Genomic DNA, 20,261 nt, shown 5'->3' with positions numbered 1-20,261 from the left:
GTGCTCTCTTTTCTTTCTTCCTTTCTTTCTTTCTTTTCTTTTTTGTGTGTTTTTTCAATGTGTATTTGCCTGCCTTTTTGGATTTCCCTTAAGAAGGGGAATAGCATTGAGAGAATGATGCAGGGCTCCCAATTTAGGGGTCCCGAGGGTTCCCCCAGAGGGAATTTTGAAAAAAAAAATCTAGTAAAATTCTGCAGTTTGAAGCCATATAAAGGAAGATTGGAATCGAAAATATTCGGAGAAAAATAGGCAAACAAAACTTTTTTTTTAATTATGTACTCTTGCAAGTTGAGATAGTACACAGTAACATTTTTTTAGGGGTCGACACATCAATGAGGCAGTCGACAGAGAGATAGAGCGAGGGAGGAGAAAGTATAATGCATTGTTACTTGCTCTCATGGACTTTCGATACAGTTAGTTTTTAATCACCTCTGCAACCCATCTACAAAGTGCTTTAAAAGAAATAGGGTACACACTTAGAAAATAGGTAGCAAGAGAGTAACATACTGCCCATTTGAACAATTCATAATTTATACGCTTAGTCTTTACTAATAATAAATCAGAAAGTCTCTCTGTCCGGAGGATGTCTGGATGTCTGTAGGATATCTGTAGGATGTCTGGATGTCTGTGACGCGCATAGCGCCTAGACCGTTCGGCCGATTTTCATGAACTTTGGCACAAAGTTAGTTTGTAGCATGGGGGTGTGCACCTCGAAGCGATTTTTCGAAAATTCGATTTTGTTCTTTTTCTATTCCAATTTTAAGAAAAAAACTATCATAAGGTGGACGAGTAAATTACGAAATTATCATAACGTGGAACCGTAACATGGGCACAAGCCAATTGGCAAGATACGAAATTATCATAGCGTGGAACCGCAAAATGGGTACAAGCCAATTGGCGAGAAAATTCACCATACATTATTTGTAAATATACAGGCGAACCAAAAGACCTTTTGATTTTTTCTATTACGGGCAAAGCCGTGCGGGTACCACTAGTAAGAAATAAAATTGAAGCATACTTCTTTTTATGAATATACTTTAATCCAATGTTAGGAGCAACCCCCCCCCCCCCCCTCGAGCGCACACACACACACACACACTAGGGAATAGAGTTTGACGGAATAATGAACGATGCTAAGAGTATAATTTCCATAAAACCTATTGTTCAGTGGCAAATCATGTAATTAATTGAGAAGTTCAAGAAATAAACTTCTAAAACTGGAGGTTATGTCCTAGCTGGGTCCAAAAATGTGAAAGTTCTGTCTTTGGACCTATTGTCCGTCGGACATTGTGTCCGTTGGACGTTATGTCTGTCGGACGTTATGTCCCTCGGATGTTTTGGACCTGGACGTTATGTCCATGGACGTTTTGGATCTGGACGTTATGTGATGTCCGGCATTCCATTGAAGCACACACTGAATTTAACATATTTTGGCACTCCTCCTTATCAACACCAATTTGTTAAAAATTTTAAAATTCAAGGCTTGTAGCCACATTTTTGTAAAATTTCAAGCATTTGAAAATGAAATTCATTTTTTTTTCAAGTATTTCCATTTTTTTAGGAATGACAACTCACACAACTTTTCGTGATAAGCAATAGCTTTTAACTAAAATGTAAATCCGGGCCCTGGAAATGATAGTATAAATAACAAATGTCTCAAAAACATTTTTACAAATTAAAAGCGGTAATGGATAATTAAAGTAAAAGTTTTTGAAATAAGTAAATTTTCTTACGAACCAAACTTACCCTTAAAAATCCTTTGTTTGAATCATCAAAATGAGTTTCAATTTCATTATAACTTTAAAAGGATTTTTAATTACAGCTAAAACGTGTTACAAATGACTCCATCATTCTTCAGTCCTGTTGCCTCGAAACTGGAGAAAAAATAAATAGATTGCCAGTGCCTACAAGTTTCAACGCGCGAATCCCTTTTATTCAAAAAGCCATAAAAAAGGAAGTGGTAGTTGTGGAATAATCCTCAGTTACCCTAAAGCAAAAATTACTGAAAAGAATTCCAGGAAACAACCCCGACCCTTCAGCCTTCGGCTTTTTTTTCGAAAAAATACCTCTCTCTTTGCATCTTTGAATGAAAAACAGCTGTTTTCGTTTCGCAAACTGCTTTTATTGCCGTCCCGTCCCAACAAGTAGTGTCCCTGCAGGGTCCTGTACCCTGTACACAGATAGCCGTGAAATGGTTATCGGCTATCATCAATGAAAGAGCTAATGAGGTGGGGTGCTAATCGATTGCTTGATCTGGCGCCGAGTGCGTGGTGGGCCGGTACCCAAGGGAAGAAAAAGAAGGCTTTCGGGTCATTCCATGTCAAGTGATCCAAAATTTGGGAAATTTTTTCCCTCACCCTTTTGTATTTCTTTGAAATTTGGGTCATCGATTGTACCCTTCGAGGTAATCAAAAGTCCAAATTTTTAGATTTTTATCTGTATTATTTTTTTATTTATGACACTTTGATTTTTCGAAAAACCCTCTTTTTTTCATGGATGTTTGAACACAAAATGGACGATAACTCAGCACCAAATATAGATAGAAAGATTTGGTAAAAAGCATTTTAAAGTACATTAGTTGCTGTTTAATTAGATATGCAACATGACAAATTTTAAAAAATTTTTGATTTTTAAAAAATGAAATTTAAATTTTAAATTTAAATTTCTCAGAAAAGGTATAATGAATTTTTTTTAAAAAAATCTCAAAAATTTGTGTGTATTTTATCTTTATTTGTGCAAAGTTTCAAGTTGGGATCTCAATGGGATCATATTTTTATGAATTTTTGAATAAAGTTTGACTTATGAAATAATGACATTTTTCAGATTCTAACTACAGTGAAACCTCCCTTAACGGACACTCCCGAATAACGGACACCTCTAATTAACGGACATTTTTGCAAGTCCCAGTCCCTCAATATAGGCCACTCCATGTAATTCACTCTGAATAACGGACACTCCGAATAACGGAGTTATTTCACAAAAAATTTCCCTTGCGATCGTAGCACTTCCGTTTTTTTTTTCTTTTCACAGAATATCTTAGTAACTGCTTGCCTTACAAAGATTTTCATCCTCCACAACTGATATTCCCCCCTCCCCCCATCATTTCCTTATCACTGTTTCTTGAAATTAAAAGGGTAACTATTCAAAAGTTAAGATAAAAAAGAGGAAACTGGGCGCTTTTTCTAACTGGGGCTCTCAGGAGATGCAATTGAGCAGACCGGCGCCGGTAGTAGTCGGCTTTATGGCACCGTGGTTTCGTTGGATTGTTTAATTTTTAGATATGAAAGAGATTTGCCCATATTCAAGGTCATATTTCCAACTGTCAATCATACAATAGTGATACTCGAGATAAAATAAATAAATTAACTATAAAAAAGTGTGTGGGGGGGAGGGGGGTTGCTCCGCCGAATCGCCGCCGTTGGTAATGCAAAAAAGAGATGTCAAAATGTTTTAGATGATTACTTTAATTGATTAAATGCTTTTTAAGACAAGTGTGTGCTGTCAGTGTACATTTATAAAGAAAAAACAGATTAATTACACTTGACGTAAAATGTAGTAAACCTTTCGCAATTGTTTCGATTGTGTTCTACAAAGGGAACAATAGCCCATTTTGAAAAAGGTAAATCAAGTAGTTCCTCCTAATAGCGGACACCTCCCAATAACGGACAAAACTTCTAGTCCCTTGACTGTCCGCTATTCGGAGGTTTCACTATAGTTAAATATGGGGTTTTCTTACTGGGGATGGTCTAGTAAGTAGTAATTGATCATGATTATGCTTGAAATGAGCTGACATGAATTTGTAGATTGGTAAGCCCCCCCCCCCCCCCCCCATCACTTTAATTTTTTTTCAAAACTTTTCAAAATTCAAAATAAATAAATAAATAAATAAAACAAAATAAATCGTAAACTTATTAAAAGTTGGTAAATAATCTTCCTTAAAGCAAGAAAAAGCCCCCCTCCCCAGCACCGCCACTTTTATTTTTTTTTCAAAACTATTTTCAAAATGCAAAAAATAAATTAATTAATAAAATAAAACAAAATGAATAGAAAGCATATTAAAAGCTGGTAAATGTTGTTCTTTAAAGCAAGACGAAGTACATTACCCCCCCCCCCCCCCCCACCAACACATACAATTAACACTATACTGGTATCACGCCTCACCTGACGCTTTTTTTTTTTCGGACCAAGTGTTTCTTTTTCAATCCGAACTTCACAAAATGTACTTGATTAATTCACTATCTGATAAGGAAAGTTATGATTCATTTCATCCCCTACCCCTGCGCCAACTTTCAATTTTGGAGGGAGGAAAGAAATAGTTTGCCCCAAGATCATAGCAAAATAGGAGTGTTTCCCCCCATGTTGTTTCATTCTTTTCACACTAAACTAAAAATCAATCTAAGTATCAGATCATATGCATCTCCACATAAAACTGTCTTTCTACAACATTTGGAGTGCAGCGGTCTTCTTTTCTTTAATGCTAGTTTTCTTTTTAATTTCAGTTGTAAAGGAGAGCAATGCAGCGAGATCTATTTATACATATATTAAAAGCAGTTATAGATCAAACAAATTTTGCTAGTTTGAGCATAACCTTCCATGTTGTTAAGCTTCATTCCAGATTGCTCTCCCCCCTCCCTTTCCCCCTGCCCCTATCGTCCCACTTTCCGAAAGAAAAAAAAAGCTGCAAATGAGTGGTTCTATTTGTCTGTTAAAGTTTTTCTGACTTTTAGTTCTTATGACCCCCCCCCATTTATAAGCCTTAGTCACTACTGATGTTTAGCAGCGTGCATCCCAGTTTATTATGATTATAACTCTTACGTGCCAGCTTTTTTTTTAAAATACAGTTTTGAAAAAAAAAAGATAAAATGTGGTTGTGCGGTAGAGGGAGGGGGGGGGGGGTACCAATCTACAAATTCATGTCAGCTCATTTCAAGCATAGCCATGATCAATTACTACTTATTAGACCATCCTTAGTAAGAGAACCCGATATTTAACTAGTTAGAATCTGAAAAATGTCATTATTTCATAAGTCAAATTTTATTTAAAAATTCATAAAAATATGAACCCATTGAGATCCCAACTTGAAACTTAGCACAAAAGAAGATAAAATACACACAAATTTTTGAGAATTTTTAAAAAAAAATTCATTATACTTTTTCTGAGAAATTTAAATTTAAAATTTAAATTTCATTTTTTAAAAATAAAAAATTTTCTGCAATTAGTCATGTTGCATATCTAATTAAACAGCAACTCATGTACTTTAAAATGCTTTTTACCAAATCTTTCTATCTATATTTGGTGCTGAGTTATCGTCCATTTTATGTTCAAACATCCATGAAAAAAAGAGGGTTTTTCGAAAAATCAAAGTGTCATAAATAAAAAAATAATAGAGATAAAAATCTAAAATTTTGGACTTTTGATTACCTCAAAGGGTACAATTGATGAGCCAAATTTCAAAGAAATACAAAGGGGTGAGGGAAAAAAACTTTGGATCACTTGACATGGAATGACCCTTTCGTCATGTACGAGTCGACGTTTTTTTTTTTTTTTTTTTTAAGAAGGCAAGGGTCTTCCTAAGATTTTTACAAAGATTTGAAAATCCGTTTACAAAAATGAGTGTACCAATTTTAGATTTTCCAATGTCGCCCAGTGGTTTGATTTCGCATCTTCTAGGCGACAGATTTTTTTCACTAGGCGACATTAGTGTCGCGCAGTCCCTATGTTAAAAAATGCTCTGGTGCACCGGGATTCTTCCCGGCATCAGGGTGGGCCAGCACAGGCCTGCCAGATTTGGAAGTGTGGAGGCCCCGGGGCAACGAAGGAGTGGAGGTTCCTAATCAGGGTTCGAAAAGATCATATTTTCGAAAATATCCGATACTTTGATATGTATCCGAATATTTTGATATATATGTATATATCCGATATTTTCAACCCGTGAAAGTTAGGATATTTTGGAAAAATTTTTTATTGTGATGGCCCCCATTGTTGTGGAGGCCCCGGGGAAGTAGCCCCGCTTGCCCTCCCCTAAATCCGGCCCTGCTTGCACTTACACTTCATCGGGTGACTTAAAAAGTGTGGAAGTCTCATTTAAACAAAATTTTAAATTTAATAATTATTTTAAATCCTAATTGGGCATAAATCCTAGTTTCAGTAGAACGTTACAAAGAGGAGATAATTAGCATTTAGACCAATTTTTGTGCTTTGTTTGGATGTATGTAAAAAAGTACTGAGAAAATCTGGTTGAAATGTGAAAAAAAAAACATTCAACCACATTTTAGACAGTAATTTTACTAGGAAAATAAAAAATATGTTCCCTGTTAAGGATGCAAAAAGATTTCACATTGCACCCCATAAAGATTGTAACTTAAACAGAAAAATCGATGATAAATCCTTGCTTTAAGAACAAAATTTTTAAAATTTTAGAGATAAAATTGACTGAAGATGTCTACAATGTCTACATACACATCATACCACCACAAAAAAAAAGTTCAAATCTTATTTACTTTATTAATATCAGTAGCTTTAAGCAAAAGATTTTTTTTTAAAAAAGAGAGAGCCATTATGCAAAATTTTCAGCAGGCAAAGACTTCTGCCCAGACTACTTTCAAAGAGGTGCCCCACATTTCAACTTTAGTCATCATCAATTAACGAGGTTTAACGATACACAATTATACTACCTTGGGAAGGTAAAGGACATTATCTGCAGAAATGAGTTTTTGAGATATTTGAAGAAACACACTCTGGATTCCATGCTACTAATAGAGAAATGTTTAAATTTGATTTTTTTTTTTTTTTTTTTTGTGCTTCATTTTAGAGGAAACCAAATGAGCAAGCTCGTAACTTAAAGCTGAAAAACAATAGATGACAAAAATGCAAAAAGATGAAAAATGAAAAATTTGTAAATAAAGGGCTTTACCATCCCACGTCAGTATAGCAATCGTTACCTTTATACAGTAGAATAGGGTGACCATACACATCATCCTGTTCATCACTCAAAGTAAGAGGTAGCTCTACACTTTCAAATACATACAAAGCACTATCACATTTATCTGACACCTCAAAAGATGAAGCTTCTTCTACCTATTCAAAAAAAAAAAAAAAAAAGAAAAACTAAATTAACCTAGAATTTCAAAAATACAATTTTTGAGTTTTGTACATAAATAAGAGTAATTCTCGAGAAAGTGCAATTTCTTGTGAAAGCTTAGAAAAGTGTTCCATTTCTTTTTATATTATACTTTATTTTTCAATTTCCAAAGAACAAGATAACAGACATTTAACAGCGCTAAATAATATTTATTTATGTAAAGGCTCAATATAAGTACTAAAATGTCACAACCAACCACTCTCTAATCAATAGTCTGCTAAACAGCAAAAAAAAAAAATAATAATAAATAAATAAATAAATAAATAAAATAAATATAAATAAATTATACCTTTAAAAAAGACTTATTCAATGCTTTAAATATCTTCATCTACATTAATATGTTTCCTAAATGGTTAAAACTGGTCCCCAGGACTTTGCATCATTACGAATCAACAGTTTTTAGGTTTTCATGACTACTGGTTGCAACTGACAGCTCAATTAACTTTCCGTTTTAGTAGCAGCCATCATAATTGTGACAGTAAAATATTAATTTTGTGTAGAAATGTCTAAACTTCCAGATTAGGTGTACTTAATATCAAAGTAAATCAAAAAAAAAAAAAAAAGTCAGCCATTACCATTCTTATTCATAACTAGCTGATTTGCCCAGCTTTGCCCGGTCTACCTTGAAAATAAAAATTGTGTCAAGTGACGTATATTCAACAATCAGGCGTAAAAAATAACTAAAAACAACCATCATGATTTCCCTTCCAAACAATGACGACAGATATTAAAATACTTTTAAGAAATTATATCCAGAAAGATGATCTAAAATGCGTAACCATGGAAACACAAAATAAAATAAGATTAAGGAATTAAAATGCGAAAGAAAATGGTTTACAATTTGAATGGAATCGCAATTTCTTAAACTTGATTTAAAAAGGCTTGTAACTTTTTTTCCTTTTGAGATAACAGCTTATTTTTTCGACCATAGGTCGAGTTAGATCTGGAATAAAAAAAGTCGATTTGTCCAATGGTGTCAAAAAGAAAGCTGTGGGACAATTCCTTCACATTTTATTGATTTATTTAATGAAGAAAGTAGTGCCTAAATTTCAGCTAAGCCTAAAAAAATTCGAGCTAAAAACTCAAATAACTCCCATCGTAATAAAGTTAGAGCATTGAAACAAACTGCGTAGAAAGCGGAAAATTTTACCCTTTCTAACGATATGTAATATTAATATGTGCAAGTAATTTTTTACCCTCATATTTGACAATTTATGTAAAAATTAGAAGTAAATTGGAATAAAAAAGAACTATTCATCGAATTTTATTCGAACTGGTCTGCAAACCTTTTCACGACTTAAAGGAACAAACTGTGAAAATTTCAGCACAGTCGGCCAGGTAGTTCTCGAGTCTTGCGAGTTCAAACACACAGACGCTTTTTGGGGATTTCATTTTATACTATGTAGAGATGAGTTACTTCCAACATTATTGCGCAATTTTGTTCCTTTTATGTTTGTAACAAGTGAGACTCAAATTACGTAAAAGTTTAATAAAGATAGCCATATTTTATCTCTTGTGTACAATAAAATGTCATTATCATCCAGTGCAAAAGTTAGAACCACATGGATGGTGAAGATAGACTGAGAATAAAATAGCAAATAAGTGCCTTATTTCTAATTTCAATATACAGAGCCTATCCTAAACATATCCTCAACTGTTTGGGACTTTCTAGAGAGGACATTTATTCATCTCCCCTTCTGGTTCTTGATTTTCTCAGGATCAACGTTCTGATGGACCTCGTCTGACTTCGTCAGACTACTGGAGGATAAGCAACAACAATATGTACTGATCAACAGTTTGTTAACATTCTCTAAAGTTCAGCTTTTAGCGAATTCACCGATGAAGCAGACACATCTTATCAAAAATAGTTGAATAGTAAGAAAGCAAGAGAAAATTAAAATTGGGAGAAAAATATCTAGAAAAAACATTTAAAATCAACTTTCTTTGTACACATGATTTTGTGTCTGAAATAAATGGGGGGGGGGGGGGAGGGACATATATTTGTCAAACAATTCAAAATGTTCATTTTTTACAATATCTTTGATTATCTGATCAACTATTTTTAATTTTAAAACAAGCCTGAAAAGATTATTTTGACTTTTACTAAATGTATCTATGTAGAAGAAGAAGAGCAAGATACGTTTTGTCAAAAAGGGAAAGAAAAGAAATACACCTGTTGTTTGACGGAAGTAGACGATGAATTTCCCAGAACTATACAGTGATAAATCATGCCGTTTGATGTAGCAACTACAATGCTTAAAGGCGTGCTATGTAAGCACAATATACAACATGCATCATAGCCATAATTATCTTCTGCAGGAGGATACATGGCTAAAGGACCTTCTAATTTTGCCACAGATAACACTCTGCAAAATAAAACACCAACAATTAGTTAAGTATTAAAAAAAAAACTTACATTTTCATTTATTACTTCAAAAACTTGCTAAACTTACACGCATTACATATGATTACACTTGCCAGAGAGTCAGGTTTGGCTGGGATGGTCCCAGTTTTCAAACAAAATCCTGGAATTAAAGCTGGCTTGCTTCACGTTCCGGTAAAAGATAAATTTGATTTAAAAGAAGTTTAAAAATAATTTATTGTGAAGGATTATTTAGGGTAGTTAAAATTACTTTGCCATTTGTAACATTGATATGTAAAATTAATGTCAGATTAGTTTGTGGAGATTTTGAGAACAAGATTAACGCTTTAAAAAAACATTCTAAAGAAAGTCCTAGCCTGCTCAAACTTATCTGCTTGTGACATTTATTGAGCAATCATGAATTGCTTATTGTTTTCACTTGACCGTAGTTGATGTCCGATCATTTTTCAGAGTTATTTATAAACCATTCACTGAAGGAAAAATGAAATTTATTTTTATGTTAATGATTGAACTTTTGTCACACGTGCATCACCTCCCATAAATTTGGACCAATGCCAGCTTAATCTGTCAATTATGGGATTTAATACCATAAATTACCAGAATGTCTCAAATGTCTAAACAATAATTCAACATACAACATTCCGCACATATCATCAGCATCAAGTACACTCATCCAGCATCAAGTACACATCATCCAGCATCTAGTACACGTCATCCAGCATCCAGCACACATCATCCAGTATCCCCTGGCATTAATTTGAATCGTGAACATTCAAATTGTGGTTTTTGCTATTTTGATTGCAAGAGTAGCCATTTGAAGAAACAAGAAACCCATCCAGTAGGTTCCTATTGCAATTCAGAATTGCGAAAAACTTTATTTAAAGTTTCACAGTTCAAGAGGCCTGATGTTATTTCTTTTTATTACATCTGGTTTAGGTTCATAATTAGCAAGTATTTATCCATAGCATTAAGAATGAACTACCCTTGAAAACAATCTAAAAACCAGTCAAGAATGTGTAACCTTTCTAATTCTTGCAACTCGGGGGAAGCCGGGGGGGGGGGGGGGGGGGCATTTTAACATCTCAGTTGTTCGGAAAGCAGGCAAGCCTACATATGATCATCATGCTTAATTATAAATAAATATACATTATGTTAGCTCGTCCCCATTCCTAATACCAGAATAGATACAAGTTTAGCAGATATCATCTTATTGAATGAGATGACGTTTTCTTCCACCTTGGTTATTCACTATTCCTGACTGGTGAGTTCTAACAAAAATGAAACTGCAGTTTCTGGATGTAATAACCGGGCTGTCTGGTATATTGCATGTAGTACATAACTCATATAGTTGTGGTCTTCTCATTTCTTATCAGAATTCATCTAAATTAAGCTTGCCAGATTTCTGAAATACAGTACAACCTCGATGTCTCAAATCTCCCGGGACGGAAAAAAAATTCAAGATATCGAGTTTTTGAGTTATCAAGGTTTTAAAATAATTACACTAGTAACTCTCACAATTATACATACATACGCTATATGCATTTATATGTGTACTATGGGACCACTTTGAATTATGATCAATAAAGTAGTCTTCAATATTTTACTAGATTTGAAATTTTATAGTTTTCAAAAGTGCACAGGATGAGATTTTGAAATTAATAACAATTTCAACTTGGTTTTTTTCACTTAAAAAACTTTTAATTTTATCTTCAACTAGTAACCTCACATTCAAAAAGTTCTCAGCAGTCATTTTGTAGGAGTTAAAAAAGCAGAATGATGAAAATGAGGAACGCATTTGCCGTTTTCGCTTGAAAACTGACAGACGAAAAATGGACCCCCTTTCCTCAAAATGAACAACAAATGCACAAAGATTCTAAACTCTGGGGGAAACACAAAGCACCTCCCTCATACCAACACTCTTCTATTATCTTGCCCTAATCCTCCATTCACAAAATTTCCAAGAAAAGGGATGAAAAACATTAAGCAATTGTCCCTGGAACTGGTTTTACTACAAAAGTTGCCAAAGAAAAATGACAATTGAAACTTGCTTCTATGTAAAAATTTCGACATATCAAGGGTTTCGAAAAATAACTTTCGAGATAACAATGGAAAATACATAGTAGTTTTATAGAAAATGCTGGAGAATTTTTTTTTTTTCGAGACATCAAGGGTTTTGAGATAAGGAGGTTAGGGATATCAATTTTTGATTGTATTCAACCAGGACAGGGGCGGATCTAGAGGGGGGCCATGGCCTTTCCCAAAGCCTTGTGATTGTAGGAATTTTTTTAAGGAAAAAAAAGAAAAAAATATGAGAAGATAACAAAATTTAACACATGTTTTTTACTTAAAAAGAAGTATAGGCCTTAATTGGGAGATAAATTATATCCCTATTCTCAAAGCAAAACTTTTATTTCCAAAAATTTTCTCCATCTTTTACATCATTTCTTGATTCCAACTACAGACACTTGGACAATTTCTAAATGCTGCGGTTCTCAAAGTATACCTATTGTTCACAAGATCAAAGACAGCCTAAATTTTCGTTTTTATGGGTTTAATTTCAAAACTAGGAGGAGAACCCCCTTTCACAAATGCCTTGAAATGTAGCAAAAAATTGCATTTTAAGTCTTATTTGGAAAAAATGTCAACGGAAACTAGCTTATCCAGCCCTTATCACTTAACTTGCTTAAAAGCAACTTTAATGAATTTTTTTGAGACTTCAATTACAACCGAGTTTTGATAGGACCCCTAGTTTATATCGTGATGATAGCTTTAAAAGGAGGTTTTTTGGAGGAGCTCACGAATTTTCCATCCCTTTCTAAAATATGTATAAATATATCGAATTTTTAGAGCCTCAAAGGCAAAATACTTCCAGGAAGGAAGGATTCTAAGCACTTTCACACTTCCTTAAATGTAAGCAAACATTACCTAAAGGTGCATTTTTAGGCTGGACAGCTGAAGAGCTAGAAGAACATCCCTTCTCTTCTAACTTCTCAATGTATAATGACAGAATATTTCAGTTTCTAAGCTTTATTTTCAAAAAGTATTTTGGGGCCAGCGCCCAAAACTTGATCTTTCTCCATACATCAACAAAAATAGACAAAATGCGTTTTTAGTTTCCTAATTTTCAAAAATTACTCAGAAATTTATATTTTGAAATATTTTTGAGGGAGATTCCTGAATTCACCTCCTCACCTAATGTCTCGATACCTTGAAAATTAAGTTTTTAAAACTTCATTTTAATAAAATTTCTGGGGAGTTATCAGAGCCCAATTTTCCAATAGGCAGAGTAGGCAGTTGCCTAGGGCGGCAAACTTTTCAGGGGCAGCAAATTTACTATTATAATACACATTTTTTGAATTAAATTGTTATTCTTGAAAGTAAAATATTAGCATTCTTTCATTTTTCCCAGAGACAATTTTTTCTGGTAATTTAATAATTATTACTTTCACACATCCTATGAAAGTCAAATATTTTTCAATCATGGTATTAGCCGAATCATCAGGAAAATTTGCCGAACAAACATTTTTTCGGGAGATCACTATGATTTCAACGGGGCGGCTCTGAATGTGAAACGCCATCATTTCTTCATAAGTTTGACAGTTTGAATCTGGGGAACACTTTTTACGTTTTTTGAGTCAAGAATATTTTGCTTCTTTTAGGGGAGAGGGGGCAGCAGATTGGAGCTAAATTCAGCCCTAGGGGGTTTGTTCAAAAATTTCGGATGGTCCCTCCCAAAACAATCGGCTGGATCCGCCACTGAACCAGGACACCAGAATAGCCCCCTCCGGCTGTTTAGTGAGTATTCACAACGGTACATATCTCGGGTTGGATTTTTGAGCGTAGTTCATTTTCAATGCAATGAATAAACGGTTACTAATTAAGAGTCTAAACCACAGGTAATAAATAATACATGACGCAAGCAATTACATTTAAACATTTTATTTCTTACACGTATATATTTTAAAGTTACTTTAGTAAGAAGAAAAACTTTGAATGAGGAATAAAAATTCCAACAATATTTGTTCTTTGAATTGGCTAGGACTTTTTTGGAAAGTCTTTTTTGTTTTTAATCTTGCTGTAAACATCCTCACAAGCTAATTCTATATTAATTTTATGGGTCAATATTACAAATCTGAACCTCAGAGCCAGACTAACGTAAGTCACATAATCGCTACTTTACAGGAGATAAGAAAAACATTTGTCTGGTGCATGCAAAGGATAAGAAGCATGCTATATTAACACTGGTAAATAGTTACAGAAGATTTTTTTTGCATTGCTGGATGTGGACTAGGATTCTACATACAATGCAGTGATAAACAGAAAATTGCAATTTTTGAACTTACGTCAGTCTGGCTCTGAGCCATAAAAATGACAAAGTTATTATTTTAAATATTCTTTCACAGTTAAAATTTTTTATACTTTTTTATGGTCATCTGTAATCAAATTTACCTTTTATCGGGACAAGAAGTAAACTCGCTGGGACACCAGGAATTTGTCTGAAAACCTGGACTGTCCCGGTGAAACTGGGATGTCTGACAAGCCAAATGATAGTCTGTATTGATTATTCAGCTTACTTACGATAACACTTTTTTAGTGATGACGTTTTTTCCGTTTTTTAGGTATGAAGACAATCTTTAATACAGCAAAGATTGAAATAATAAACACTTCTGCTACCTTCATTAGGAAAATACCCACCAGATGGGCTCCAACAATTTATCACCGTACAAAATTTGTCAGTACTGATATGATGCTATTACTCCTAGTCCATCAATGACTAACGTGACCTGCAAGCATATTTATGACACTGTATAGGTGGTGCTAATGGGCGAAGACAGAAGCACCATCTACATATTTTGTTAGAATAGATCTTTCTTTGGAAGTATGCATGAAACACAGTATTTATTTTCTTTTTTTTTTTTTTTTTGTTTTTGTATAAAATTCTAACAATATAAAAAGCCTGTTCCATTTTAACTAATTTTGACTCATTGCGCAAGTTAGAATTAAAAATTGAAAACAAAAATGTTATCCCTATACTAAGCATGAACATGCAATTTTAGGTCTGATCGTGCTTGCTCATCATTTTGGAAGGCAAGATGAATCAATACAAGTACGCATCTGTCCTTGCGGACTATATCCACTCCTATATGGCATTGTTTTTCCTCAAGATTGTTGGAAAAATAATTCCTTTCCTGAACTTTCCCAACGTTCTAAGCCCATGTAGCAGTTGTTTTTGAAAGAAAAACTAATTTTTTAAAAACTCGTCGTTTATTTGAACACTCAATCAGAACTATTTACAGGATAATAAAATAAAAACAGAATCGCTTAAAAACGAAAACGATCTCCATCTATCAACTTGATAGTCACCCTCACTCACTCATTCATTCCAAACACCCCCCCCCCCCCCATTCCATCTCAATGCACGTCGACTCGGCACGTGCCGATCGCCGATTGGCGATGACGTCAATCGCGTCAGCCCGCACCCAACCGACGTGCAAGTACGAATCTGCATGGGAATCAATAATGTTTTCAATAGCCAACATCGGCCACCTTCCCGTGCAAATCACTCTTCAAACATACTATCATCAAAAACATCAATTGCAAATGTAACTAACATTTCAAAAACACAATACATAAATATCACCAGCATTAAATCAAAAAAATTGAAATTTGAAGAAAAACTAATAAGCAAAAGTTCAGCATAACTAAAGTTCAAAAAGTTAACTTTGGAATAAAGTCAAAAAGTTCAAAGTAAATGCATGCAACTCAAAATCACGCAGCATCTCGCTGGTCAAAACGTAAAGTCCGGAAAAGTAATTCTTTCCAAAAGAAAGCATATTCAAACAAACACCTTATCACAAAATTTCTTTAACTCCAATCTAGTAGGTGGCTTCGTAAACAAATCTGCAACATTTTCTTTCCCAGAAACAAATTTCAAACTGAAAATTTCATCATTTACTAAATTGCGAATAAAATGGTATCTAACGTCTATATGTTTCGTTCGCCGCATTTTCTATACTTGATTTCGTGAAATCAATTGTCGATTTGTTGTCGCAAAATAAAGTACTACAGTCGACGCTCGATATAACGACCATCTCCGTCCCAGAGAAAAAGGTCTTTATAACGAGTGGTCGTTATAACTGGTATAATTAAAAAATATATACACGGTCATCATGCATGCCCCGCTGTTCCGAAAAAAATGGTACTTTTTCAAACATTCCAGTTAAATGCCCAAATTATTTTTATCATAGGAATTTTTTAGAAAAATCGTGTGCAAAATATTATGACAGAATATTAAACAAATTTTAAAGTAGAAAATATAGGGAGGAAAATGTTACACACTTGCAAATCTGCTACTACTACTACTACCACAACATTTTCTGAAGATAAAACCAGACAGATGTTTGCCTTTTTGACAGAAGTGATTTTTGCGAAACATTATTTTCTGTTTCAGATATAGGTGATAAATTGTGTTGTTCTTGCTTTTCAAAGAAGCATTTAAAAGTCCCTCGAGAACCCCAAATTTTAAAAACCACTAGATTCAAACACCAAACTACCAACACATCTGTCAACTCCCTTTTCTTAGGAATCTGGAAATTTCTCGATTTTTCCTCCCATTATTTTTTCTGTGCTAGCAGTGGTGAATGGTAATCTCTCCACCCCTCTCAAAGTTCGATTTGACATTGAAAACTACAGGCAGATGTCCGTAAACAATAATCAAAGTCATTTCAAGCTACAAATTTGTTTATTGGAAAGAACACCAGAAATAGCGTCCGCTGAATTCGGTCGCTGTATTGGATTAGACGATACAAAAAGGTCGTTATAATGAAAGCAAATTAACATAGAGTTCATAGGAACCAAGTTGGGACTTTTACCACTGGTCGTTATAATGGGACGGTCTTTATAATGTGTGGTCGTTATAATGAGCGTCGACTGTATCTCCAAGATCGAAGTTCAAATTTTTATCCGCTAGTACATTTTTCAGCCACACAGACTCTTTCGCCGCGTCAGCTAATGCGATATATTCGGATTCCATCGAGGACAAACTCACACATTTTTGCTTCGTTGTTTTCCACAGGATAGGAACTCCGTCGATAAAAATTATCATTCCTCCCAATGAAACTCTGTCGTCCCTACTTGCAGCGTAGTCGGCATCTGAAAAAATTTTCATTTCAATGTTTCGCACTTTGGACAAGTTCAGCTTATATTCTTTGGTAGACCTAACGTAACCTAGAAGCTTAAGTAGTATTTCCCAGTGTTTGATTCCGGGATTTTCCTGCACTTGCGATAAAACATTTACCGCGTAGGTTATGTCGGGACGAGTGCGGTTTGCTAAAAAAGCTAAACTCCCGAGCAAACTTCGATAGGGAATTCTTTCCATTTCTTCTATTTCACATTTCGAATTTGGGCAATCTAATTTTGAAATAACAGTTCCTTTTACTATGGGTAAAGAAGTTATCGGGATTTTATATTCTTTAAATTTTTCACAAATTTCTTCTATGTAACTTTGTTGATGCAAATACAAATTTTTATGATCTTGACAAAATTCGATCCCTAACAATTTTCTCGTTTCTCCAAGGACTTTCAGATTGAAAATTTTTCGCAGACTTTTTATGACTTCATCTATATACTGGTTTTCTTTTCCGAATATTACGATATCATCTACTTAGAGTAATAGGATGGTATTTCGTCCTTTAAAAACGCAATTACACCATTCTACTTTAATGAAATTAATATTTTTTAATGCTTTCTCGATTTCTATATACCAGTTTCTTCCGCTTTGATGTAGTTCGTAGATTGACTTTTTCAGAAGACAAACTTTATTTTTATCTTTACAAAAACCTATGGGTTGGTGCATATAAATACTTTCCTTTAATTCGGCATATAAATAAGCGTTTTTGATGTCTACTTGACAATTTTTCCAACTATAAAAACAAACCAAAATACAAAAAAATAGTCTAATAATTGAAAAATTGACTACTGGGCAAGAAATAGCGTCAAAATCTTCTCTCCTTTGTTGACAACCTAAAATTACCAACCTCGATTTGAATCTTGAAATTTGATTATTTACATCCCTTTTTACGCTGTACACCCATCTATTTCCTAGTATAGTTTTGTTCGGCGGTCTCTCAACTAACTCAAAAACTTTTCTTTCTTTCATTGTATTTAACTCGTCGTTCATGGATTCGATCCAATCTTGAGCATTCTCGGATTCTATAGCGTCCTTGAAACTTGTCGGAATTTTCACCTCAACAATGTTTGCTTCATTTTTTTCAGTTTCGCGTTCTGTATCATTTGCAAATTTAATCTTTCCCGAAAAAACATTCTTTCCGCTGAAATCAAACAGCTGTTTTTCGAATTTTAAATTTTTACTTTTGCAATATTTTTTCATTACATAATCTAAATCTTTGTTTCGTTCCCTCTAAGAAATAATAAATGTCATTTCGCGTTCCGTCAGGTCTCGGCACTGCATTTCTAACCCAATTCAATTCTGATTCGCTTTTCGCAAATTCAGATCCATTTTCTTCTTTGGAAACTTTCTCAGTTGAATCTTCACTAGATGTTCCATCGTCATCGCGATCTTGCGCGCTTTCTTCCTCATCTAACTCGTAATGGAATTCCAAGTATTGAGTTCGTTTTTTAGGTTTTTCTATTGGGTCCAGGACTTCTTCCACTGCATTCTTATTTTCATTAAACTTAACATTACAAGTTTCAATTACTTTTTGCTCGTTAATTAACCAAATTCTATATCCTCTGGTATTTATCGCATATCCGATCATTATTCCCTCAATTGCACGCATTTCGAATTTATTTCTCCGTTGTTTTGGAACATTAACGAAAGCTTTACTTCCGAAAGCTTTTAGGAATACTACCGAGGGTTTTCTTCCGAAAAACATTTCAAAAGGAGTTTTGGTTGTTTTATGACAAATTCGATTCCAAGTGAAAGTGAAACAATATAACGCTTCTGCCCACCATTCATTGTTCATTTTCGCGTCTTTTAGCATTGCTTTTATCCCGTCTAAAGATGTCTTGTTGAAACGTTCGCAAATCCCGTTTTCCTCTGGTGTATAAGCATTTGTTCTTTGGGCTTGAATACCGTAAGAACTTAAATACCGTTCAAACTCTTCATTGCAAAATTCGCCCCCATTGTCTGTACGAATGCTAACAAGTTTCTTTCCCGTTATTCTTTCCATTTTCTTATGATAGTGGATGAATTTGCTTAAAACTTCATCTTTTAGTTTTAAAGTGTAAACAGTCACAAAACGACTAAAATCATCAATTATCGAAAGAAAATATCTACTCCCACTTTTTGATGGCGTTGGTAGAGGAACACAAACGTCCATAAAAACTAACTGTAGTGCAGAATTGGAGATCTTAGGATTTGATTTAAAAGAAATCCTAGTTGACTTAGCTAGAATACAAACTTCACATTTTTCGTCTGGTTTTTCTATTTTTGGAAGACCATTCACGCTTTGATTTCTACTAGTATCTCGGATGTAATCATAATTTATATGACAAAATCTCCTATGCCAAAGGTTAGAGAGTTGATTTTGTTTAACAGTACCGGCATTTACGTTAAATCCGCTTTCTACTTGTTTATTTTCTGCAGTATCGTACTCAAACGGTTCTACATAGTATAAACCCTCTTCTCTACGAGCATAAAATAGCTTTCGGCAATTATTAAAGAACACGCACATTTTTCCTTTACTTCCAACAAAATGTGCACCGGTTGCTTCTAAACGTGCACCGGAGATTAAATTTCTTCTCATGTTTGGGTTGTATAAAACGTTAGTTAACTCTATCCAATTAACTTTCCCGTTCATTTTTACAGCAAATCTCACAGTTCCTCTTCCCAAAACTTTACTATTAGCATTTCCCACTAACAAAGCCATATTTACATCGGAAATTTCTTCGAAATTTTTCATTAAGTTCTTGTTATTACAAAAATGCGTTGTTGCTGCACAATCAAAAATCCAGTGAAACTGATTTCTATTACAATCTTTACCAGCTCCTGATTCAGAGGTCGAAATGTAACTCTCAACTAACATCGAATATTTATCATTGAAGTTCGAAAAGTTATTACGATTTACGTTACTTCTACATTGCGCGATCAAATGTCCGTATTGATGACATTTATGACACGGTCCTATTAACTTTCTATCCTTCGTATTTTTAACATATTTAGCATTTCCTTTGTTTTCTACTCTTTTCCTGTCTTCTTGCTTCTATTAGTAATATTGAAAGCACTCACCTAAGGTTTTTCATTGTCAGCTTTTTCCTGTTTCAGTCTACTTTCTTCTTTCACCAGCTCCTCAGCAATCTTGTTGATGTCAAAATCTTCATCATTCCAACGGTAAATTAGTAGGATTATACCGGTATACTACGGCGGTAGATGCCTAATAACTTGGAAGCCTTGAAAAAGCGAATCTAAACTATGGCCCGCGTCATACAATTTCTTCACTGCTAATTTAACTCTAGCTATAAAAAGACCCATTTCTTCGTTATCTTTATAACGGATGTTAAAGAATTCATCCAAAAGTTGTATAACTCTCGCTCGCGTTTTTGGTTCAAACTGAGCTTGCAGAATCTCCCATGCTTTCTTGCCATCTGCAGTGTCCTGAATAAGTGGTCTGAACTCAGGCTTTATAGCATAATAAAGTGTGGGGTAAGCGCGATCCTGCAACAGGAGAAATTCGCTACGCTCACGACTAGTTGCCTTTTCATCTAAAGCGACTACTT

General features: G+C 34.3%; 1 protein-coding gene across 1 annotated transcript in view; it reads right to left on the bottom strand.

Moving 5' to 3' along the window:
- The window catches only part of LOC129227623 (nucleoporin 88-like), a 69,740-nt gene that overhangs the window by 29,205 nt on the left and 20,274 nt on the right, over positions 1-20,261 (bottom strand). Inside the window, exons 5-6 of the mRNA XM_054862214.1 lie at positions 9,315-9,507; positions 6,942-7,077 (exon numbers count right to left, since the gene is read on the bottom strand). Coding sequence (XP_054718189.1) covers positions 6,942-7,077; positions 9,315-9,507 — 329 coding nt within the window. The remainder of the gene's footprint in view (positions 1-6,941; positions 7,078-9,314; positions 9,508-20,261) is intronic.

Source organism: Uloborus diversus, chromosome 8 (assembly GCF_026930045.1).
Source record: "Uloborus diversus isolate 005 chromosome 8, Udiv.v.3.1, whole genome shotgun sequence".
NCBI classification, from domain to species: domain Eukaryota; kingdom Metazoa; phylum Arthropoda; class Arachnida; order Araneae; family Uloboridae; genus Uloborus; species Uloborus diversus.
This window is presented reverse-complemented; position numbering and strand designations above follow the sequence as displayed.